The 25,124-nt window shown below is 48.4% G+C and overlaps 1 protein-coding gene across 2 annotated transcripts in view; it reads right to left on the minus strand.

Annotated features, from left to right (window-relative positions):
- LOC110516700 (asc-type amino acid transporter 1) overlaps positions 1-10,074 on the minus strand; it is an 84,000-nt gene extending 73,926 nt beyond the window's left edge. For both annotated transcript variants that reach the window (XM_036963774.1, XM_036963773.1), the window contains exon 1: positions 9,893-10,074. In XM_036963774.1, the coding sequence (XP_036819669.1) occupies positions 9,893-10,052 (160 nt within the window). In that variant the 5' untranslated portion in view covers positions 10,053-10,074. The remainder of the gene's footprint in view (positions 1-9,892) is intronic.
- Positions 10,075-25,124: the final 15,050 nt, after the last annotated feature.

Here is a 25,124-nt window from a genome sequence, read left to right on the forward strand (position 1 = left end):
ACTGTGTAACCCTGGACTAACACTGAGGTCTGCTACTACACTGTGTAACCCTGGACTAACACTGAGGTCTGCTACTACACTGTGTAACCCTGGCTAACACTGAGGTCTGCTACTACACTGTGTAACCCTGGACTAACACTGAGGTCTGCTACTACACTGTGTAACCCTGGCTAACACTGAGGTCTGTTACTACACTGTGTAACCCTGGACTAACACTGAGGTCTGCTTCTACACTGTGTAACCCTGGACTAACACTGAGGTCTGCTACTACACTGTGTAACCCTGGCTAACACTGAGGTCTGTTACTACACTGTGTAACCCTGGCTAACACTGAGGTCTGTTACTACACTGTGTAACCCTGGACTAACAATGAGGTCTGTTACTACACTGTGTAACCCTGGCTAACACTGAGGTCTGTTACTACACTGTGTAACCCTGGACTAACAATGAGGTCTGTTACTACACTGTGTAACCCTGGACTAACACTGAGGTCTGTTACTACACTACGTAACCCTGACTAACACTGAGGTCTGTTACTACAATATGTAACCCTGACTAACACTGAGGTCTGTTACTACACTACGTAACCCTGACTAACACTGAGGTCTGTTACTACACTGTGTCACCCTGGCTAACACTGAGGTCTGTTACTACACTACGTAACCCTGGACTAACACTGAGGTCTGCTACTACACTGTGTAACCCTGGCTAACACTGAGGTCTGTTACTACACTGTGTAACCCTGGCTAACACTGAGGTCTGTTACTACACTGTGTAACCCTGGACTAACACTGAGGTCTGCTACTACACTGTGTAACCCTGGACTAACACTGAGGTCTGCTACTACACTGTGTAACCCTGGCTAACACTGAGGTCTGTTACTACACTGTGTAACCCTGACTAACACTGAGGTCTGCTACTACACTGTGTAACCCTGGACTAACACTGAGGTCTGCTACTACACTGTGTAACCCTGGCTAACACTGAGGTCTGCTACTACACTGTGTAACCCTGGTTAACACTGAGGTCTGCTACTACACTGTGTAACCCTGACTAACACTGAGGTCTGTTACTACACTGTGTAACCCTGGACTAACACTGAGGTCTGTTACTACACTGTGTAACCCTGGCTCTGTGTCTGAGGTCTGCTACTACACTGTGTAACCCTGGCTCTGTGTCTGAGGTCTGTTACTACACTGTGTAACCCTGGACTAACACTGAGGTCTGTTACTACACTGTGTAACCCTGGCTCTGTGTCTGAGGTCTGTTACTACACTGTGTAACCCTGGCTAACACTTAGGTATGTTACTACACTACGCAACCCTGACTAACACTGAGGTCTGTTACTACACTCTGTAACCCTGGACTAACACTGAGGTCTGTTACTACACTGTGTAACCCTGACTAACACTGAGGTCTGCTACTGCACTGTGTAACCCTGACTAACACTGAGGTCTGTTACTACACTGTCTAACCCTGGACTAACACTGAGGTCTGCTACTACACTGTGTAACCCTGACTAACACTGAGGTCTGCTACTACACTGTGTAACCCTGGCTAACACTGAGGTATGTTACTACACTGGGTAACCCTGGCTAACACTGAGGTCTGCTACTACACTGTGTAACCCTGACTAACACTGAGGTCTGTTACTACACTGTGTAACCCTGGACTAACACTGAGGTCTGTTACTACACTGTGTAACCCTGGACTAACACTGAGATCTGTTACTACACTACGTAACCCTGGCTAACACTGAGGTCTGTTACTACACTGTGTAACCCTGGCTAACACTGAGGTCTGCTACTAAACTACGTAACCCTGGCTAACACTGAGGTCTGCTACTACACTGTGTAACCCTGGACTAACACTGAGGTCTGTTACTACACTGTGTAACCCTGGACTAACACTGAGGTCTGTTACTACACTGTGTAACCCTGGACTAACACTGAGGTCTGCTACTACACTGTGCAACCCTGGACTAACACTGAAGTCTGCTACTACACTGTGTAACCCTGGACTAACACTGAGGTCTGCTACTACACTGTGTAACCCTGGACTAACACTGAGGTCTGTTACTACACTACGTAACCCTGACTAACACTGAGGTCTGCTACTACACTGTGTAACCCTGGCTAACACTGAGGTCTGCTACTACACTGTGTAACCCTTGACTAACACTGAGGTCTGTTACTACACTCTGTAACCCTGGACTAACACTGAGGTCTGCTACTACACTGTGTAACCCTGGACTAACACTGAGGTCTGCTACTACACTGTGTAACCCTGGACTAACACTGAGGTCTGCTACTACACTGTGTAACCCTGGCTAACACTGAGGTCTGCTACTACACTGTGTAACCCTGGACTAACACTGAGGTCTGCTACTACACTGTGTAACCCTGGCTAACACTGAGGTCTGTTACTACACTGTGTAACCCTGGACTAACACTGAGGTCTGCTTCTACACTGTGTAACCCTGGACTAACACTGAGGTCTGCTACTACACTGTGTAACCCTGGACTAACACTGAGGTCTGCTACTACACTGTGTAACCCTGGACTAACACTGAGGTCTGTTACTACACTACGTAACCCTGACTAACACTGAGGTCTGCTACTACACTGTGTAACCCTGGCTAACACAGGGGTCTGCTACTACACTGTGTAACCCTGGACTAACACTGAGGTCTGTTACTACACTCTGTAACCCTGGACTAATACTGAGGTCTGCTACTACACTGTGTAACCCTGGACTAACACTGAGGTCTGCTACTACACTATGTAACCCTGGAATAACACTGAGGTCTGCTACTACACTGTGTAACCCTGGCTAACACTGAGGTCTGCTACTACACTGTGTAACCCTGGACTAACACTGAGGTCTGCTACTACACTGTGTAACCCTGGCTAACACTGAGGTCTGCTACTACACTGTGTAACCCTGGACTAACACTGAGGTCTGCTACTACACTGTGTAACCCTGGACTAACACTGAGGTCTGCTACTACACTGTGTAACCCTGACTAACACTGAGGTCTGCTACTACACTACGTAACCCTGGACTAACACTGAGGTCTGCTACTACACTGTGTAACCCTGGCTAACACTGAGGTCTGTTACTACACTGTGTAACCCTGACTAACACTGAGGTCTGCTACTACACTGTGTAACCCTGACTAACACTGAGGTATGTTACTACACTATGTAACCCTGGACTAACACTGAGGTCTGTTACTACACTATGTAACCCTGACTAACACTGAGGTCTGCTACTACACTGTGTAACCGTGGCTCTGTGTCTGAGGTCTGCTACTACACTGTGTAACCCTGGCTAACACTGAGGTCTGTTACTACACTGTGTAACCCTGACTAACACTGAGGTCTGTTACTACACTGTGTAACCCTGGACTAACACTGAGGTCTGTTACTACACTATGTAACCCTGACTAACACTGAGGTCTGCTACTACACTGTGTAACCCTGGCTCTGTGTCTGAGGTCTGCTACTACACTGTGTAACCCTGGCTAACACTGAGGTCTGTTACTACACTGTGTAACCCTGACTAACACTGAGGTCTGTTACTACACTGTGTAACCCTGGACTAACACTGAGGTCTGCTACTACACTGTGTAACCCTGGCTAACACTGAGGTCTGTTACTACACTGTGTAACCCTGACTAACACTGAGGTCTGCTACTACACTGTGTAACCCTGGCTCTGTGTCTGAGGCTGGCTGAGGTACCCATCCCTTAAACGTCCACAACATCATCATCTGATCCAACAACAGCTGTCAAAGCAAAGACCCTGGCAAGACATCCAACGTGTCCCAAATGGCACCCTATTCACTATATAGGGTCCATAGTGTTCAGGTCTAATGTAGTGCACTACATAGGGAACAGGGTACCATTTGTGACACAGACATCACCGGCCATTTCAGAGGGAAGTTTTAAAGAACAGAACAAGAGAAGAAGTGGATAATAGGGGGGGGGGGTCTAATTGGTAGTCATCCCACTGTAAACAGTTTGTCTGATGTGAGACAGCGAGGGCTCTGAGCTCCAACGAGGCCCAGCGAAGCACGCCATCCATCACAGCGCCTCTCTGGAAACAAACAGCTCTGTAAATGTAATGATGCTCCAGTGAAATAACTCTGAACAGTAGATTTCCTCCTGTCACTTCTGATCTGGAGAGAGTACGGTGAGGAGAGGGAGGAGAGGGAGGAGAGGGGAGGAATGGGGAGGGGAGGAGAGGGGAGGAGAGGGGAGGAATGGGGAGGAGAGGAGAGGGGAGGAGAGGGGAGGAGAGGGGAGGAATGGGGAGGAGAGAAGAGGGGAGGAGAGGGGAGGAGAGCGGAGGAGAGGGAGGAGAGGGGAGGAGAGGGGAGAATGGGGAGGGGAGGAGAGGGGAGGAGAGGGGAGGAATGGGGAGGAGAGGAGAGGAGAGGGGAGGGGAGGAGAGGGAGGAGAGCGAATGGGGAGGAGAGGAGAGGGGAGGAGAGGGGAGGAATGGGGAGGGGAGGAGAGGGGAGGAGAGGGAGGAGAGGGGAGGAGAGGGAGGAGAGGGGAGGAGAGGGGAGGAATGGGGAGGAGAGGAGAGGGGAGGAGAGGGGAGGAATGGGGAGGAGAGGAGAGGGGAGGAGAGGGGAGGAGAGGGGAGGAGAGGGAGGAGAGGGAGGAGAGGGGAGGAATGGGGAGCAGAGGGGAGGAGAGGGGAGGAATGGGGAAGAGAGGGGAGGAGAGAGAGGAGGAGAGGGGAGGAACGGGGAGGAGTGGGGAGGAGAGGGAGGAACGGGGAGGAGAGGAGAGGGGAGGAGAGGGGAGGAACGGGGAGGAGAGGGGAGGAATGGGGAGGAGAGGAGAGGGGAGGAGAGGGGATGAGAGGGGAGGAATGGGGAGGAGAGGAGAGGGGAGGAACGGGGAGGAGAGGAGAGGAGAGGAGAGGAGAGGGGAGGAATGGGGAGGAGAGGAGAGGGAAGGAGAGGGGAGGAGAGGGGAGGAGAGGGGAGGAGAGAGGAGGAGAGGGGAGGAACGGGGAGGAGAGGGAGGAGAGGGGAGGATGTTACATAACGCTCTTGTGTTTTGTTTTTGTGTGTCATCACAAATTGTTGCATCGGAAAGGAGATTTAATGGGTGACCCACAAACTCTTGGCTCAGATCTGAGGTCTATAGTACTGATGGCTGGGGAGCCTGGCTCAGATCTGATGGCTGGGGAGCCTGGCTCATATCTGATGGCTGGGGAGCCTGGCTCATATCTGATGTCTATAGTACTGACGGCTGGGGAGCCTGGCTCATATCTGATGGCTGGGGAGCCTGGCTCAGATCTGATGTCTATAGTACTGATGGCTGGGGAGCCTGGCTCAGATCTGATGTCTATAGTACTGATGGCTGGGGAGCCTGGCTCAGATCTGATGTCTATAGTACTGATGGCTGGGGAGCCTGGCTCAGATCTGATGGCTGGGGAGCCTGGCTCAGATCTGATGGCTGGGGAGCCTGGCTCAGATCTGATGTCTATAGTACTGATGGCTGGGGAGCCTGGCTCAGATCTGATGTCTATAGTACTGATGGCTGGGGAGCCTGGCTCAGATCTGATGTCTATAGTACTGATGGCTGGGGAGCCTGGCTCAGATCTGATGTCTATAGTACTGATGGCTGGGGAGCCTGGCTCAGATCTGATGTCTATAGTACTGATTGCTGGGGAGCCTGGCTCCGATTTGATGGCTGGGGAGCCTGGCTCAGATCTGATGTCTATAGTACTGATGGCTGGGGAGCCTGGCTCAGATCTGATGGCTGGGGAGCCTGGCTCAGATCTGATGTCTATAGTACTGATGGCTGGGGAGCCTGGCTCAGATCTGATGTCTATAGTACTGATGGCTGGGGAGCCTGGCTCAGATCTGATGGCTGGGGAGCCTGGCTCAGATCTGATGTCTATAGTACTGATGGCTGGGGAGCCTGGCTCAGATCTGATGGCTGGGGAGCCTGGCTCAGATCTGATGGCTGGGGAGCCTGGCTCAGATCTGATGTCTATAGTACGGATGGCTGGGGAGCCTGGCTCAGATCTGATGGCTGGGGAGCCTGGCTCAGATATGATGTCTATAGTACTGATGGCTGGGGAGCCTGGCTCAGATCTGATGGCTGGGGAGCCTGGCTCAGATATGATGTCTATAGTACTGATGGCTGGGGAGCCTGGCTCAGATCTGATGTCTATAGTACTGATGGCTGGGGAGCCTGGCTCAGATCTGATGTCTATAGTACTGATGGCTGGGGAGCCTGGCTCAGATCTGATGGCTGGGGAGCCTGGCTCAGACCTGATGTCTATAGTACTGATGGCTGGGGATCCTGGCTGAGAAGAAGTAGTTAGTGGGACAGTTGAGGAAGGAGATAGAAAACCAGGAAGAGGAGAATGGTTGTTGTGGTCCAATCATCATCCTCCTTTGTGTCTGAAGCTGTGTTGAGGACTTCAGATGAGAAGGAGGTGAATGAGTGGATGCTAGCTGAGCCTGGGTAGAGGCGGGCGAAGCCTATAGAATCACATCACAGCCTATAGGGTTAAACTACATTCTGTAATCATAGCTTCCTGTTCAAGCACAAGCATGCTACACCACTTCCTGCCTCTGACTTCGAAGATGAGGCCCTTCAATCAGAGAAGGGAAAGGTTGACCTGTATATATCTGCTACGGAGATGGAGAGAGAGAGAGAGAGGAGAGTGACATGACACTGCTCTCCTGCATTCTGCCTTCTGCATTACAGTTGCATTAGAAGAGGTTTTCAGTAGAGAAGAGGTTCTTAGGTCAAATCTGTTTACAGAACGGACAGAGAGAGTAGTGACCTTTACAGTCTGCCTTCTGAAACCAGCATCACAGAGAGAACTTAATTTTGTTTGCGAGTGGCGCAGCGGTCTAAGGCGTCACTACAGACCCCTGGTTCGATCCCGGGCTGTATGGTGCTACTGTATTAGGAGCACTGAGACACTGTCCTTAATGCATGGTGCTACTGTATTAGGAGCACTAGGAGCACTGAGACACTGTCATTAATGTATGGTGCTACTGTATTAGGAGCACTGAGACACTGACCTTAATGCATGGTGCTACTGTATTAGGAGCACTAGGAGCACTGAGACACTGTCATTAATGTATGGTGCTACTGTATTAGGAGCACTGAGACACTGACCTTAATGCATGGTGCTACTGTATTAGGAGCACTGAGACACTGTCCTTAATGCATGGTGCTACTGTATTAGGAGCACTAGGAGCACTGAGACACTGTCCTTAATGCATGGTGCTACTGTATTAGGAGCACTGGGACACTGTCCTTAATGCATGGTTCTACTGTATTAGGAGCACTAGGAGCACTGAGACACTGTCCTTAATGCATGGTGCTACCGTATTAGGAACACTAGGAGCACTGAGACACTGTCCTTCATGAATGGTGCTACTGTATTAGGAGCACTGAGACACTACCCATAATGCACTTGACCTTGTCCAAAAGATATCCTTCCCAGATAATGTAAAGATAAAAAAAAAATAAAACCGCTCCCAATGTTGGGTTAGTAAATCCCCTCCAGCCAGTAAACACCAGCCATGTGATTAGCTGAGGTAAAGGGGAATAAGTAGCGTGGGTGGAACAGGGGATTATATAGTGGACCAGAACGTGGCATAAATCCACTACTCAGAAATAGGGGTCAACATACCACTTTCACAATACTCAGAAGTATCTTGGCAAGCAGACAAAACATGAACTGTGACAAGCTCTACTCTGAATTAAAAGGAGTCTGGCCAGTCTGTCACACAATGGGGTGGAGAGGGTGTTCTGTAGAGGGGAGAGGTGTTCTGTAGTGGCGGAGGGGGGGAGGATGGTGTTCTGTAGTGGAGAGGGTGTTCTGTAGAGGGGGAGGGGGGGAGGATGGTGTTCTGTAGAGGGGAGAGGTGTTCTGTAGTGGGGGAGGGGGGGAGGATGGTGTTCTGTAGTGGAGAGGGTGTTCTGTAGTGGCGGAGGGGGGGAGGAGGGTGTTCTGTAGTGGCGGAGGGGGGGAGGATGGTGTTCTGTAGTGGAGAGGGTGTTCTGTAGTGGCGGAGGGGGGGAGGATGGTGTTCTGTAGTGGAGAGAGGGTGTTCTGTAGTGGGGGAGGGGGGGAGGATGGTGTTCTGTAGTGGAGAGAGGGTGTTCTGTAGTGGGGGAGGGGGGGAGGATGGTGTTCTGTAGAGGGGAGAGGTGTTCTGTAGAGGGGAGAGGTGTTCTGTAGTGGAGAGGGTGTTCTGTAGTGGCGGAGGGGGGGGAGGATGGTGTTCTGTAGAGGGGAGAGGTGTTCTGTAGAGGGGAGAGGTGTTCTGTAGTGGAGAGGGTGTTCTGTAGTGGCAGAGGGGGGGAGGATGGTGTTCTGTAGAGGGGAGAGGTGTTCTGTAGTGGGGGAGGGGGGAGGATGGTGTTCTGTAGTGGAGAGAGGGTGTTCTGTAGTGGAGAGAGGGTGTTCTGTAGTGGAGAGAGGGTGTTCTGTAGTGGAGAGAGGGTGTTCTGTAGTGGATAGAGGGTGTTCTGTAGTGGAGAGAGGGTGTTCTGTAGTGGATAGAGGGTGTTCTGTAGTGGATAGAGGGTGTTCTGTAGTGGAGAGAGGGTGTTCTGTAGTGAGTGAACGTGAGTGGCCTTGCCAAAGCCCAGACTTGAATCGCATTGAAAATCCATGGAAAGACTTGAAGATTGCTGTTCACCACCACTCCCCATCTAACTTAATAACAGAGCTTGAGAAAATCTGCAAAGAAAAATGAGAGAAAATCCCCAAATCTAGATGTGCAAAGCTGATACAGACAACCAAGATGACTCACAACTGATAGAAATACCCTAGATGACTCAAAGCTGTAATTGCCGCCAAAGGTGCTTCTACAAAGTATTAGGGGTGTGAATACTTACATAAAATGTAAATATTTCTGTATTTCATTTTCAATAAATTTGAGAAAATGTCATTATGGTGGTATTGTGTGTAGATGGGTGAGAAAAAAATTATATTTAATCAATTTTAAATTCAGGCTGTAACAACAAAATGTAGATAAGTGGAAAAATGTGTTCAATGATAAATACAATGTCTAAAGTGTGGAATAATACGTGTTTCAATAACATTAGGATACTTTTCAAATAATACACCTAAATATGATATTTGATCAACAAAGACCTTTAACGTCATCAGAGACCGTATGGGTTTAAAGCGCCAACAGCTAAGTAGGTATCCCTCCAGATCAGGGGACCATTCATAAAGTCCGCCGGCGTGTTATACAGTACGCTGCCTGGTCGACTTGGTCGACTTGGCCAAGCATCACGTTGAGATCAGCGGAGAGATATCCAGCCACGTAAGCATTGTCTGTAACAGTAGAGTAGCCCTGAAGTCCCGTACTTACACCTCTCATATGATGCAACATCGTCAGGAGGTTTCCCTTACGTCGACCGAACTTGTAGCCCATTCAGAGTTACTCTGATATTCAGAAGCAGGTAACGTTACCATTCAAACTATAGCCTCAGTGGTAACGATTAGACTTCATCAACCACTAAACGTGTCTGTGCGTAATGTTACGGCACATAGTTAGTTGATTTCTCCGTGGACAATTATATATCTGTGATAGCGTAGACTAAACAACGGGATATCAACGACATAACTAGAACCAAATCCGCGTGTCTGAATGTAGCGGAAGAACAGAAACCAGATAAGAGTCTATACTACTAGAACCAAATCCGCGTGTCTGAATGAAGCGGAAGAACAGAAACCAGATAAGAGTCCATACTACTCTCCTTTAATCCTCAATAGACCGTGAGCCAGTCAACCACATTTCCACAACCTTGCTACTCTTTCAAAAGCCACTGTGTTCACATCATAAGAAGTAGGCTATAATAAACGCTGTTTATTTTTCTCACCAATAATAATGGCACATGCGCTGAGGAGTCCAATTTCTTTTTTAAGCGTGACTCTATCTGACGGCGAGTCACTCTTATCCTTTCCATTGAGTTCCATCATGGGCTGTTGCGCCTGATCCGTCTCAGCGCAGCTCTTCCGACTCCTCTCTGTCCCGTCCATGTCTGAGGCGCGCAACTATAAAACTGCCTCACTCAGTTCCTTCGCCTGAGCTCATATACAGCATCGATGCACGCCAAGTTTCGGTGGACATCACACGCATGCGCGGCGGTAGGACAGTGTGCTTGATTCAAATAGCATGCAAATAGTCAGTGGTGTAAAATACTGCAAAGTACTGAAGCCTTTTTGGGAGGGGGGTATATGTACTTTACTATGTCATTATCTTGGGAGGGGGGTATATGTACTTTACTATGTCATTATCTTGGGAGGGGGGTATATGTACTATTTCATTATCTTGGGAGGGGGGTATATGTACTTTACTATTTCATTATCTTGGGAGGGGGGTATATGTACTTTACTATGTCATTATCTTGGAAGGGGGTATATGTACTATTTCATTATCTTGGGAGGGGGGTATATGTACTTTACTATGTCATTATCTTGGGAGGGGGTATATGTACTTTACTATGTCATTATCTTGGGAGGGGGGTATATGTACTTTACTATGTCATTATCTTGGGAGGGGGGTATATGTACTTTACTATGTCATTATCTTGGGAGGGGGGTATATGTACTTTACTATTTCATTATCTTGGGAGGGGGGTATATGTACTTTACTATGTCATTATCTTGGGAGGGGGGTATATGTACTTTACTATGTCATTATCTTGGGAGGGGGGTATATGTACTTTACTATGTCATTATCTTGGGAGGGGGGTATATGTACTTTACTATGTCATTATCTTGGGAGGGGGGTATATGTACTTTACTATGTCATTATCTTGGAAGGGGGTATATGTACTTTACTATGTCATTATCTTGGGAGGGGGGTATATGTACTATTTCATTATCTTGGGAGGGGGGTATATGTACTTTACTATGTCATTATCTTGGGAGGGGGGTATATGTACTTTACTATGTCATTATCTTGGGAGGGGGGTATATGTACTTTACTATGTCATTATCTTGGGAGGGGGGTAGATGTACTTTACTATGTCATTATCTTGGGAGGGGGGTATATGTACTTTACTATGTCATTATCTTGGGAGGGGGGTATATGTACTTTACTATGTCATTATCTTGGGAGGGGGGTATATGTACTTTACTATGTCATTATCTTGGAAGGGGGTATATGTACTTTACTATGTCATTATCTTGGGAGGGGGGTATATGTACTATTTCATTATCTTGGGAGGGGGGTATATGTACTTTACTATGTCATTATCTTGGGAGGGGGGTATATGTACTATTTCATTATCTTGGGAGGGGGGTATATGTACTTTACTATTTCATTATCTTGGGAGGGGGGTATATGTACTTTACTATGTCATTATCTTGGGAGGGGGGTATATGTACTTTACTATGTCATTATCTTGGAAGGGGGTATATGTACTTTACTATGTCATTATCTTGGGAGGGGGGTATATGTACTATTTCATTATCTTGGGAGGGGGGTATATGTACTTTACTATGTCATTATCTTGGGAGGGGGGTATATGTACTATTTCATTATCTTGGGAGGGGGGTATATGTACTTTACTATTTATTTCATTATCTTGGGAGGGGGGTAGATGTACTTTACTATTTCATTATCTTGACTACTTTTACTTCACTACATTCCTATAGAAAATTCTGTATTTTTTACTCCATACATTTTCCCTGACACCCAAAAGTACTCCTTGTATTTTGGATGCTTAGCAGGGCAGTATAATGGTCCAATTCACACCCATATCAAGAGAATATCCTTCTTCGTCCCTACTGTCTGATCTGGAGGACTCACTAAACAGAGAACATCCCTGGTCATCCCTACTGTCTCTGATCTGGAGGACTCACTAAACAGAGCACATCCCTGGTCATCCCTACTGCCTCTGATCTGGAGGACTCACTAAACAGAGAACATCCCTGGTCATCCCTACTGTCTCTGATCTGGAGGACTCACTAAACAGAGCACATCCCTGGTCATCCCTACTGCCTCTGATCTGGAGGACTCACTAAACAGAGAACATCCCTGGTCATCCCTACTGTCTCTGATCTGGAGGACTCACTAAACAGAGAACATCCCTGGTCATACCTATTGCCTCTGATCTGGAGGACTCACTAAACAGAGAACATCCCTGGTCATCTCTACTGCCTCTGATCTGGAGGACTCACTAAACAGAGAACATCCCTGGTCATCCCTACTGCCTCTGATCTGGAGGACTCACTAAACAGAGAACATCCCTGGTCATCCCTACTGCCTCTGATCTGGAGGACTCACTAAACAGATAACATCCCTGGTCATCTCTACTGCCTCTGATCTGGAGGACTCACTAAACAGAGAACATCCCTGGTCATCCCTACTGCCTCTGATCTGGAGGACTCACTAAACACACATGCTTTGTTTGTAAATTTAGTTGGAGTGGTGGAATGATGGAGTGTTGGAGTGTTGGAGTGATGGAGTGATGGAGTGTTGGAGTGATGGAGTGTTGGAGTGTTGGAGTGTTGGAGTGATGGAGTGTTGGAGTGTTGGAGTGATGGAGTGTTGGAGTGATGGAGTGATGGAGTGTTGGAGTGATGGAGTGTTGGAGTGATGGAGTGTTGGAGTGATGGAGTGATGGAGTGTTGGAGTGATGGAGTGTTGGAGTGTTGGAATGATGGAGTGTTGGAGTGTTGGAGTGATGGAGTGTTGGAGTGATGGAGTGTTGGAGTGATGGAGTGTTGGAGTGATGGAGTGATGGAGTGTTGGAGTGATGGAGTGATGGAGTGTTGGAGTGATGGAGTGATGGAGTGATGGAGTGATGGAGTGTTGGAGTGATGGAGTGATGGAGTGTTGGAGTGTTGGAGTGTTGGAGTGTTGGAGTGATGGAGTGATGGAGTGTTGGAGTGTTGGAGTGATGGAGTGTTGGAGTGATGGAGTGTTGGAGTGTTGGAGTGTTGGAGTGATGGAGTGTTGGAGTGGTGGAGTGTCGGAGTGTCGGAGTCGTGGTGTGTCGGATTGTCGGAGTGTCAGTGTTTTGGAGTGGTGGTATGTCGGAGTGTTGGAGTGTGGAGTGGTGGAGTGGTGGAGTGATGGAGTGTTGGAGTGTCGGTGTTTTGGAGTGTTGGAGTGGTGGTGTGTCGGAGTGTTGGAGGGTGGAGTGGTGGAGTGTTGGAGTGTGGAGTGGTGGAGTGATGGAGTGTTGGAGTGTCGGTGTTTTGGAGTGTTGGAGTGGTGGTGTGTCGGAGTGTTGGAGGGTGGAGTGGTGGAGTGTTGGAGTGATGGAGTGTTGGAGTGATGGAGTGCTGGAGTGATGGAGTGTTGGAGTGGTGGAGTGTTGTAGTGGGGGAGTGATTGAGTGATGGGGTGTTGGAGTGGTGGAGTGATGGAGTGTTGGAGTGATGGAGTGTTGGAATGATGGAGTGATGGAGTGTTGGAGTGATCGAGTGTTGGAGTGTTGGAGTGATCGAGTGTTGGAGTGTTGGAGTGTTGGAGTGTTGGAGTGGTGGAGTGTCGGAGTGTCGGAGTGGTGGTGTGTCGGAGTGTCGGTGTTTTGGAGGGTTGGTGTGTCGGAGTGTTGGAGTGTGGAGTGGTGGAGTGTCGGTGTTTTGGAGTGTTGGAGTGGTGGTGTGTCGGAGTGTTGGAGGGTGGAGTGTTGGAGTGATGGAGTGTTGGAGTGGTGGAGTGTTGGAGTGATGGAGTGGTGGAGTGTCGGAGTGTCGGAGTGGTGGAGTGTCGGAGTGTCGGAGTGTGGAGTGATGGAGTGTCGGAGTGTCGGAGTGTCGGAGTGTCGGTGTGTTGGCGTGTCGGAGTGTCTGTGTTTTGGAGTGTTGGAGTGGTGGTGTGTCGGAGTGTTGGAGTGTGGAGTGGTGGAGTGGTGGAGTGTTGGAGTGGTGGTGTGTCGGAGTGTTGGAGTGTGGAGTGGTGGAGTGGTGGAGTGATGGAGTGGTGGTGTGTCGGAGTGTTGGAGTAAATATTTTTTTTTTTTAAATGGTGCCGTCTGGTTTGATTAATATAAGGAATTTTAAATGATTTATACTTTTACTTTTGATACTTAAGTATATTTTATAATTTACATGTACTTCTGATATTTACATACATACTTTTACACTTTTACTCAAGTAGTATTTTACCAGGTGACTTTCACTCAAGTAGTATTTTACCAGGTGACTTTCACTCAAGTAGTATTTTACCAGGTGACTTTTACTCAAGTAGTATTTTACCTGGTGACTTTCACTCAAGTAGTATTTTACCGGGTGACTTTCACTCAAGTAGTATTTTACCAGGTGACTTTCACTCAAGTAGTATTTTACCGGGTGACTTTCACTCAAGTAGTATTTTACCGGGTGACTTTCACTCAATTAGTATTTTACCGGGTGACATTCACTCAAGTAGTATTTTACTAGGTGACTTTCACTCAAGTAGTATTTTACCGGGTGACTTTCACTCAAGTAGTATTTTACTGGGTGACTTTCACTCAAGTAGTATTTTACTGGGTGACTTTCACTCAAGTAGTATTTTACTAGGTGACTTTCACTCAAGTAGTATTTTACTGGGTGACTTTCACTCAAGTAGTATTTTACTGGGTGACTTTCACTCAATAAGTATTTTACCGGGTAACTTTCACTCAAGTAGTATTTTACCGGGTAACTTTCACTCAAGTAGTATTTTACCAGGTGACTTTCACTCAAGTAGTATTTTACTGGGTGACTTTCACTCAAGTAGTATTTTACTGGGTGACTTTCACTCAAGTAGTATTTTACCGGGTGACTTTCACTCAAGTAGTATTTTACTAGGTGACTTTCACTCAAGTAGTATTTTACTAGGTGACTTTCACTCAAGTAGTATTTTACTAGATGACTTTCACTCAAGTAGTATTTTACTAGGTGACTTTCACTCAAGTAGTATTTTACTGGGTGACTTTCACTCAAGTAGTATTTTACTGGGTGACTTTCACTCAAGTAGTATTTTACTAGGTGACTTTCACTCAAGTAGTATTTTACTAGGTGACTTTCACTCAAGTAGTATTTTACTGGGTGACTTTCACTCAAGTAGTATTTTACTGGGTGACTTTCACTCAAGTAGTATTTCACTGGGTGACTTTCACTCAAGTAGTATTTTACTGGGTGACTTTCCCTCAAGTAGTATTTTACTGGGTGACTTTTACTCAAGTAGTATTTTACTGGGTGACTTTTACTCAAGTAGTATTTTACCGGGTGACTTTCACTCAAGTAGTATTTTACTGGGTGACTTTCACTTTTACTTTGTGTCATTTTCTAATAAGGTATTTTTTTTAAAACTTTGACTCAAGTATGACATTTGGGTACTTTTTCCACCGCTGCAAATAGTCCCTTTGTCTGGTGGAGAGCTGTGGTTCTGACCCGTGAGCAGGTCACTGCCCACCTGCTCACAGTGTGACTAGAGTACAGGTGTTTTAGTCCCTTTGTCTGGTGGATGGCTGTGGTTCTGACCCGTGAGCAGGTCACTGCCCACCTGCTCACAGTGTGACTAGAGTACAGGTGTTTTAGTCCCTTTGTCTGGTGGAGAGCTGTGGTTCTGACCCGTGAGCAGGTCACTGCCCACCTGCTCACAGTGTGACTAGAGTACAGGTGTTTTAGTCCCTTTGTCTGGTGGAGAGCTGTGGTTCTGACCCGTGAGCAGGTCACTGCCCACCTGCTCACAGTGTGACTAGAGTACAGGTGTTTTAGTCCCTTTGTCTGGTGGAGAGCTGTGGTTCTGACCCGTGAGCAGGTCACTGCCCACCTGCTCACAGTGTGACTAGAGTACAGGTGTTTTAGTCCCTTTGTCTGGTGGAGAGCTGTGGTTCTGACCCGTGATCAGGTCACTGCCCACCTGCTCACAGCGTGACTAGAGTACAGGTGTTTTTGTCAGAATTTCCAATGAATTTATAGAAAATGAATCAAAAGCCATGATATAATGTTGTATAATGTGGCTTCTAAGTAGGACATTATTTTGCAGATATCAAATGGTGATAAGATACGGTAGAACTATTGTTTGTTGTCATGTTGCATTATATTTGCCCAACCGCTACTGAAATGAAAAGGTAATGTCCCACGACAGGAAATGTTGTTTGTGAGGAACATCTACTCGGGCGTGTAACCTGATGAGTTGACTGATGACGTCACATCAATACTGACTCAAACCAGGGGGGTGTCCCAAATGGCACCCTTTTGCCCCATAGGGCATGTGAGAGTGTTGTAACTGTATGACAGCAGGTAGCCTAGCGGTGAGAGTGTTGTAACCTGTATGACAGCAGGTAGCCTAGCGGTGAGAGTGTTGTAACCTGTATGACAGCAGGTAGCCTAGCGGTGAGAGTGTTGTAACCTGTATGACAGCAGGTAGCCTAGCGATGAGAGTGTTGTAACCTGTGTGACAGCAGGTAGCCTAGCGGTGAGAGTGTTGTAACTGTATGACAGCAGGTAGCCTAGCGGTGAGAGTGTTGTAACCTGTGTGACAGCAGGTAGCCTAGCGGTGAAAGTGTTGTAACTGTATGGCAGCAGGTAGCCTAGCGGTGAGAGTGTTATAACTGTATGACAGCAGGTAGCCTAGCTATCCTACTGTACCTCTGAAACCTACATCAGTGTGTTAGCTAGCTAGCTGTGAAGTGAGCTGATGGTATGTTTCTTACCTGTATGCCCCCCCACCCCACCCCCTCTGTTCCTCCTCCCCCCCAGCCCCCACCCCCTCTGTTCCTCCTCCCCCCCAGCCCCCACCCCCTCTGTTCCTCCTCCCACCCACAGCCCCCACCCCCTCTGTTCCTCCTCCCACCCACGACCCCCCATCCCCTCTGTTCCTCCTCCCACCCTCGGCCCCCCATCCCCTCTGTTCCTCTTTCCCCCCCGCCCAAACCAACTGTCAACTGTGAGTCTGGTGTTTCCATAAACATCCCTATCTCATAAGGACAAACAAAAAGGCAGGTATGAGGTTTATTTTGGGCTTTGGAAATCCTCCAGGCACTGTATGTCTGACAACAGATGACAACAGCAGTCAGCCAGACAGATATACACTCATAAGGCTCATAACGTTATGTTCTTCAACAATCAATAGTGTATTAGGTTAATTGAAATGAAATTGAACATCACAAAATCCTGATTTAGCATACACCTATTATCCAGAGTGATTTACAGTTAGTGAAATCATCTTAAGATAGCTAGGTGGAACAACCACGTATCTCAGTCAGAGTAAATAAATAACATAACATCTCAATAAAGTAGCATATCAGCAGAGTAGGCTAGTAGGGAAGTAAGGTCAAGTGAGAGTGGTGGAGGATTATTTAAGAGACTCTTTGAAGTGGTACGGGTTTAGAACAGAGTGCTCGGGTTGGGATGTGACCATAGTCTGAAGGTAGGGGTTTAGGACAGAGTGCTCGGGTTGGGGTGTGTTGAAGGTAGGGGTTTAGAACAGAGTGCTCGGGTTGGGGTGTGTTGAAGTTAGGGGTTTAGGACAGAGTGCTCGGGTTGGGGTGTGTTGAAGGTAGGGGTTTAGAACAGAGTGCTCGGGTTGGGGTGTGTTGAAGGTAGGGGTTTAGAACAGAGTGCTCGGGTTGGGGTGTGTTGAAGGTAGGGGTTTAGAACAGAGTGCTCGGGTTGGGGTGTGTTGAAGGTAGGGGTTTAGAACAGAGTGCTCGGGTTGGGGTGTGTTGAAGGTAGGGGTTTAGAACAGAGTGCTCGGGTTGGGGTGTGTTGAAGGTAGGGGTTTAGAACAGAGTGCTCGGGTTGGGGTGTGTTGAAGGTAGGGGTTTAGGACAGAGTGCTCAGGTTGGGGTGTGACCATAGCCTGAAGGTAGGGGTTTAGAACAGAGTGCTCGGGTTGGGGTGTGACCATAGTCTGAAGGTAGGGGTTTAGAACAGAGTGCTCGGGTTGGGGTGTGACCATAGTCTGAAGGTAGGGGTTTAGAACAGAGTGCTCAGGTTGGGGTGTGTTGAAGGTAGGGGTTTAGAACAGAGTGCTCGGGTTGGGGTGTGTTGAAGGTAGGGGTTTAGGACAGAGTGCTCAGGTTGGGGTGTGACCATAGCCTGAAGGTAGGGGTTTAGAACAGAGTGCTCAGGTTGGGGTGTGTTGAAGGTAGGGGTTTAGAACAGAGTGCTCGGGTTGGGGTGTGACCATAGTCTGAAGGTAGGGGTTTAGAACAGAGTGCTCGGGTTGGGGTGTGACCATAGTCTGAAGGTAGGGGTTTAGAACAGAGTGCTCAGGTTGGGGTGTGTTGAAGGTAGGGGTTTAGAACAGAGTGCTCGGGTTGGGGTGTGTTGAAGGTAGGGGTTTAGGACAGAGTGCTCAGGTTGGGGTGTGACCATAGCCTGAAGGTAGGGGTTTAGAACAGAGTGCTCAGGTTGGGGTGTGTTGAAGGTAGGGGTTTAGAACAGAGTGCTTGGGTTGGGGTGTGTTGAAGGTAGGGGTTTAGAACAGAGTGCTCGGGTTGGGGTGTGTTGAAGGTAGAGGTTTAGAACAGAGTGCTCGGGTTGGGGTGTGTTGAAGGTAGAGGTTTAGAACAGAGTGCTCGGGTTGGGGTGTGTTGAAGGTAGGGGTTTAGAACAGAGTGCTCGGGTTGGGGTGTGACCATAGTCTGAAGGTAGGGGTTTAGAACAGAGTGCTCGGGTTGGGGTGTGTTGAAGGTAGAGGTTTAGAACAGAGTGCTCGGGTTGGGGTGTGTTGAAGGTAGGGGTTTAGAACACAGTGCTCGGGTTGGGGTGTGACCATAGTCTGAAGGTAGGGGTTTGGAACAGAGTGCTCGGGTTGGGGTGTGTTGAAGGTAGGGGTTTAGAACAGAGTGCTCAGGTTGGGGTGTGTTGAAGGTAGGGGTTTAGAACAGAGTGCTCGGGTTGGGGTGTGTTGAAGGTAGAGGTTTAGAACAGAGTGCTCGGGTTGGGGTGTGTTGAAGGTAGGGGTTTAGAACAGAGTGCTCGGGTTGGGGTGTGTTGAAGATAGGGGTTTAGGACAGAGTGCTCAGGTTGGGGTGTGACCATAGTCTGAAGGTAGGGGTTTAGAACAGAGTGCTCAGGTTGGGGTGTGACCATAGTCTGAAGGTAGGGGTTTAGAACAGAGTGCTCAGGTTGGGGTGTGTTGAAGGTAGGGGTTTAGAACAGAGTGCTCGGGTTGGGGTGTGTTGAAGGTAGAGGTTTAGAACAGAGTGCTCGGGTTGGGGTGTGTTGAAGGTAGGGGTTTAGGACAGAGTGCTCAGGTTGGGGTGTGTTGAAGGTAGGGGTTTAGAACAGAGTGCTCGGGTTGGGGTGTGTTGAAGGTAGGGGTTTAGAACAGAGTGCTCAGGTTGGGGTGTGTTGAAGGTAGGGGTTTAGAACAGAGTGCTCGGGTTGGGGTGTGTTGAAGGTAGAGGTTTAGAACAGAGTGCTCGGGTTGGGGTGTGTTGAAGGTAGGGGTTTAGAACAGAGTGCTCGGGTTGGGGTGTGACCATAGTCTGAAGGTAGGGGTTTAGAACAGAGTGCTCGGGTTGGGGTGTGTTGAAGGTAGGGGTTTAGAACAGAGTGCTCGGGTTGGGGTGTGTTGAAGGTAGGGGTTTAGAACAGAGTGCTCAGGTTGGGGTGTGTTGAAGGTAGGGGTTTAGAACAGAGTGCTCGGGTTGGGGTGTGTTGAAGGTAGAGGTTTAGAACAGAGTGCTCGGGTTGGGGTGTGTTGAAGGTGGGGGTTTAGAACAGAGTGCTCGGGTTGGGGTGTGACCATAGTCTGAAGGTAGGGGTTTAGAACAGAGTGCTCGAGTTGGGGTGTGTTGAAGGTAGGGGTTTAGAACAGAGTGCTCGGGTTGGGGTGTGTTGAAGGTAGGGGTTTAGAACAGAGTGCTCGGGTTGGGATGTGACCATAGCCTGAAGGTAGGGGTTTAGAACAGAGTGCTCGGGTTGGGGTGTGTTGAAGGTAGGGGTTTAGAACAGAGTGCTCGGGTTGGGGTGTGTTGAAGGTAGGGGTTTAGAACAGAGTGCTCGGGTTGGGGTGTGTTGAAGGTAGGGGTTTAGAACAGAGTGCTCGGGTTGGGGTGTGTTGAAGTTAGGGGTTTAGAACAGAGTGCTCGGGTTGGGGTGTGTTGAAGGTAGGGGTTTAGAACAGAGTGCTGGGGTTGGGATGTGTTGAAGGTAGGGGTTTAGAACAGAGTGCTCAGGTTGGGATGTTTTGAAGGTAGGGGTTTAGAACAGAGTGCTCAGGTTGGGGTGTGACCATTGTCTGAAGGTAGGGGTTTAGAACAGAGTGCTCGGGTTGGGATGTGACCATAGCCTGAAGGTAGGGGTTTAGAACAGAGTGCTCAGGTTGGGGTGTGACCATAGCCTGAAGGTAGGGGTTTAGAACAGTGTGCTCGGGTTGGGATATGTTGAAGGTAGGAGTTTAGAACAGAGTGCTCGGGTTGGGGTGTGACCATAGCCTGAAGGTAGGGGTTTAGAACAGAGTGCTCGGGTTGGGGTGTGACCATAGTCTGAAGGTAGGTGTTTAGAACAGAGTGCTTGGGTTGGGATCTGACCATAGTCTGAAGGTAGGGGTTTAGAACAGAGTGCTTGGGTTGGGATGTGACCATAGTCTGAAGGTAGGGGTTTAGAACAGAGTGCTCGGGTTGGGGTGTGTTGAAGGTAGAGGTTTGGAACAGAGTGCTCGGGTTGGGGTGTGTTGAAGGTAGGGGTTTAGAACAGAGTGCTCGGGTTGGGGTGTGACCATAGCCTGAAGGTAGGGGTTTAGAACAGAGTGCTCGGGTTGGGGTGTGACCATAGTCTGAAGGTAGGTGTTTAGAACAGAGTGCTTGAGTTGGGGTGTGACCATAGCCTGAAGGTAGGGGTTTAGAACAGAGTGCTCGGGTTGGGGTGTGACCATAGTCTGAAGGTAGGTGTTTAGAACAGAGTGCTTGGGTTGGGATCTGACCATAGTCTGAAGGTAGGGGTTTAGAACAGAGTGCTCGGGTTGGGGTGTGTTGAAGGTAGAGGTTTAGAACAGAGTGCTCGGGTTGGGGTGTGTTGAAGGTAGGGGTTTAGAACAGAGTGCTCGGGTTGGGGTGTGACCATAGTCTGAAGGTAGGGGTTTAGAACAGAGTGCTTGGGTTGGGATGTGTCCATAGCCTGAAGGTAGGGGTTTGGAACAGAGTGCTCGGGTTGGGGTGTGTTGAAGGTAGGGGTTTAGAACAGAGTGCTCGGGTTGGGATGTGTTGAAGGTAGGGGTTTAGAACAGAGTGCTCGGGTTGGGGTGTGACCATAGTCTGAAGGTAGGGGTTTAGAACAGAGTGCTCGGGTTGGGGTGTGACCATAGTCTGAAGGTAGGGGTTTAGAACAGAGTGCTCGGGTTGGGATGTGACCATAGCCTGAAGGTAGGGGTTTAGAACAGAGTGCTCGGGTTGGGGTGTGTTGAAGGTGGGGGTTTAGAACAGAGTGCTCGGGTTGGGGTGTGTTGAAGGTAGGGGTTTAGAACAGAGTGCTCAGGTTGGGGTGTGTTGAAGGTAGGGGTTTAGAACAGAGTGCTCGGGTTGGGATGTGTTGAAGGTAGGGGTTTAGAGCAGAGTGCTCGGGTTGGGGTGTGACCATAGTCTGAAGGTAGGGGTTTAGAACAGAGTGCTCGGGTTGGGATGTGACCATAGCCTGAAGGTAGGGGTTTAGAACAGAGTGCTCAGGTTGGGGTGTGACCATAGCCTGAATTTAGGGGTTTAGAACACAGTGCTCGGGTTGGGATGTGACCATAGCCTGAAGGTAGGGGTTTAGAACAGAGTGCTCAGGTTGGGGTGTGTTGAAGGTAGGGGTTTAGAATAGAGTGCTCGGGTTGGGGTGTGACCATAGCCTGAAGGTAGGGGTTTAGAACAGAGTGCCCCTCTGTTCCTCCTCCCACAAAGCCCTGAGAGGGTGGAGAGGAGGATCTGATAGAGCCTGAGACGCCCAGCCCTGAGAGGGTGGAGAGGAGGATCTGATAGAGACTGAGACGCCCAGCCCTGAGAGGGTGGAGAGGAGGATCTGATAGAGCCTGAGACGCCCAGCCCTCAGAGGGTGGAGAGGAGGATCTGATAGAGCCTGAGACTCCCAGCCCTGAGAGGGTGGAGAGGAGGATCTGATAGAGACTGAGACACCCAGCCCTGAGAGGGTGGAGAGGAGGATCTGATAGAGTCTGAGACTCCCAGCCCTGAGAGGGTGGAGAGGAGGATCTGATAGAGCCTGAGACTCCCAGCCCTGAGAGTGTGGAGAGGAGGATCTGATAGAGCCTGAGACGCCCAGCCCTGAGAGGGTGGAGAGGAGGATCTGATGGTTCATGGTGTCCAAGGTAGCGGATAGATGTAGGAGGACGAGAACAGAGGAGAGAGAGAGTCAGCTCTGGCAGAGCGGAGAGCCTCCGTGACAAAGAGAAGCGCAGTCTGGGTTGAACAACCGGTCTTGAAGCCTGACTGGTTAGAGTCAGTTCCAAAACGCTGCAGGAGACCAAGAATTTCACACGTGTTGTCCAAGCAGGGAACACTAAATTAGAAGGGTTACAGCCACGGGGTTGGGGAGCGTCTGTAAAAACTACAGGGTGAAGAGGGAACAGGGACAGAAAACAAACGTAGTGTTGACAAAACAACTAAATGTATTACAACAACAAAGAAGTTACTGCAAACAACAACACATTATTTTCCCACTGTGACATCATCACGATAGAACAGAGGAATATATACTGCTTTTTATACATACAGAGCCTTGCGAAAGTATTCGGCCCCCTTGAACTTTGCGACCTTTTGCCACATTTCAGGCTTCAAACATAAAGATATAAAACTGTATTTTTTTGTGAAGAATCAACAACAAGTGGGACACAATCATGAAGTGGAACGACATTTATTGGATATTTCAAACTTTTTTAACAAATCAAAAACTGAAAAATTGGGCGTGCAAAATTATTCAGCCCCTTTACTTTCAGTGCAGCAAACTCTCTTCAGAAGTTCAGTGAGGATCTCTGAATGATCCAATGTTGACCTAAATGACTAATGATGATAAATACAATCCACCTGTGTGTAATCAAGTCTCCGTATAAATGCACCTGCACTGTGATAGTCTCAGAGGTCCGTTAAAAGCGCAGAGAGCATCATGAAGAACAAGGAACACACCAGGCAGGTCCGAGATACTGTTGTGAAGAAGTTTAAAGCCGGATTTGGATACAAAAAGATTTCCCAAGCTTTAAACATCCCAAGGAGCACTGTGCAAGCGATAATATTGAAATTGAAGGAGTATCAGACCACTGCAAATCTACCAAGACCTGGCCGTCCCTCTAAACTTTCAGCTCATACAAGGAGAAGACTGATCAGAGATGCAGCCAAGAGGCCCATGATAACTCTGGATGAACTGCAGAGATCTACAGCTGAGGTGGGAGACTCTGTCCATAGGACAACAATCAGTCGTATATTGCACAAATCTGGCCTTTATGGAAGAGTGGCAAGAAGAAAGCCATTTCTTAAAGATATCCATAAAAAGTGTTGTTTAAAGTTTGCCACAAGCCACCTGGGAGACACACCAAACATGTGGAAGAAGGTGCTCTGGTCAGATGAAACCAAAATTGAACTTTTTGGTAACAATGCAAAACGTTATGTTTGGCGTAAAAGCAACACAGCTGAACACACCATCCCCACTGTCAAACATGGTGGTGGCAGCATCATGGTTTGGGCCTGCTTTTCTTCAGCAGGGACAGGGAAGATGGTTAAAATTGATGGGAAGATGGATGGAGCCAAATACAGGACCATTCTGGAAGAAAACCTGATGGAGTCTGCAAAAGACCTGAGACTGGGACGGAGATTTGTCTTCCAACAAGACAATGATCCAAAACATAAAGCAAAATCAACAATGGAATGGTTCAAAAATAAACATATCCAGGTGTTAGAATGGCCAAGTCAAAGTCCAGACCTGAATCCAATCGAGAATCTGTGGAAAGAACTGAAAACTGCTGTTCACAAATGCTCTCCATCCAACCTCACTGAGCTCGAGATGTTTTGCAAGGAGGAATGGGAAAAAATTTCAGTCTCTCGATGTGCAAAACTGATAGAGACATACCCCAAGCGACTTACAGCTGTAATCGCAGCAAAAGGTGGCGCTACAAAGTATTAACTTAAGGGGGCTGAATAATTTTGCACGCCCAATTTTTCAGTTTTTGATTTGTTAAAAAAGTTTGAAATATCCAATAAATGTCGTTCCACTTCATGATTGTGTTGTTGATTCTTCACAAAAAAAATACAGTTTTATATCTTTATGTTTGAAGCCTGAAATGTGGCAAAAGGTCGCAAAGTTCAAGGGGGCCGAATACTTTCGCAAGGCACTGTATATATATATATATCCTCTACTGTCTGAGGTGGGGCTGTTTCCCCTACTGTCTGAGGTGGGGCTGTTTCCCCTACTGTCTGAGGTGGGGCTGTTTCCCCTACTGTCTGAGGTGGGGCTGTTTCCCCTACTGTCTAAGGTGGTGCTGTTTCCTCTACTGACTGAGGTGGTGCTGTTTCCCATACTGTCTGAGGTGGTGCTGTTTCCTCTACTGTCTGAGGTGGGGCTGTTTCCCCTACTGTCTGAGGTGGGGCTGTTTCCCCTACTGTCTGAGGTGGTGCTGTTTCCTCTACTGACTGAGGTGGTGCTGTTTCCTCTACTGTCTGAGGTGGTGCTGTTTCCCCTACTGTCTGAGGTGGTGCTGTTTCCCCTACTCTCTGAGGTGGTGCTGTTTCCCCTACTGTCTGAGGTGGTGCTGTTTCCTCTACTGTTTGAGGTGGTTTTGTTTCCTCTACTGTCTGAGGTGGGGCTGTTTCCTCCACTGTCTGAGGTGGGGCTGTTTCCTCCACTGTCTGAGGTGGTGCTGTTTCCCCTACTGTCTGAGGTGGTGCTGTTTCCTCTACTGTCTGAGGTGGTGCTGTTTTCTCTACTGTCTGAGGTGGTGCTGTTTCCTCTACTGTCTGAGGTGGTGCTGCTTCCTCTACTGTCTGAGGTGGGGCAGACAGTGGGGCTGTTTCCTTTACTCTCTGAGGTGGGGCTGTTTCCTCTATTGTCTGAGGTGGGGCTTTCCTCTACTGTCCGAGGTGACGCTGTTTCCCCTACTGTCTGAGGTGTGGTAGACAGTGGGGCTGTTTCCTCTACTGTCTGAGGTGGTGCTGTTTCCCCTACTGTCTGAGGTGGGGATGTTTCCCCTAC

The sequence above is a fragment of the Oncorhynchus mykiss genome, chromosome 26 (assembly GCF_013265735.2).
Source record: "Oncorhynchus mykiss isolate Arlee chromosome 26, USDA_OmykA_1.1, whole genome shotgun sequence".
Taxonomy (NCBI): domain Eukaryota; kingdom Metazoa; phylum Chordata; class Actinopteri; order Salmoniformes; family Salmonidae; genus Oncorhynchus; species Oncorhynchus mykiss.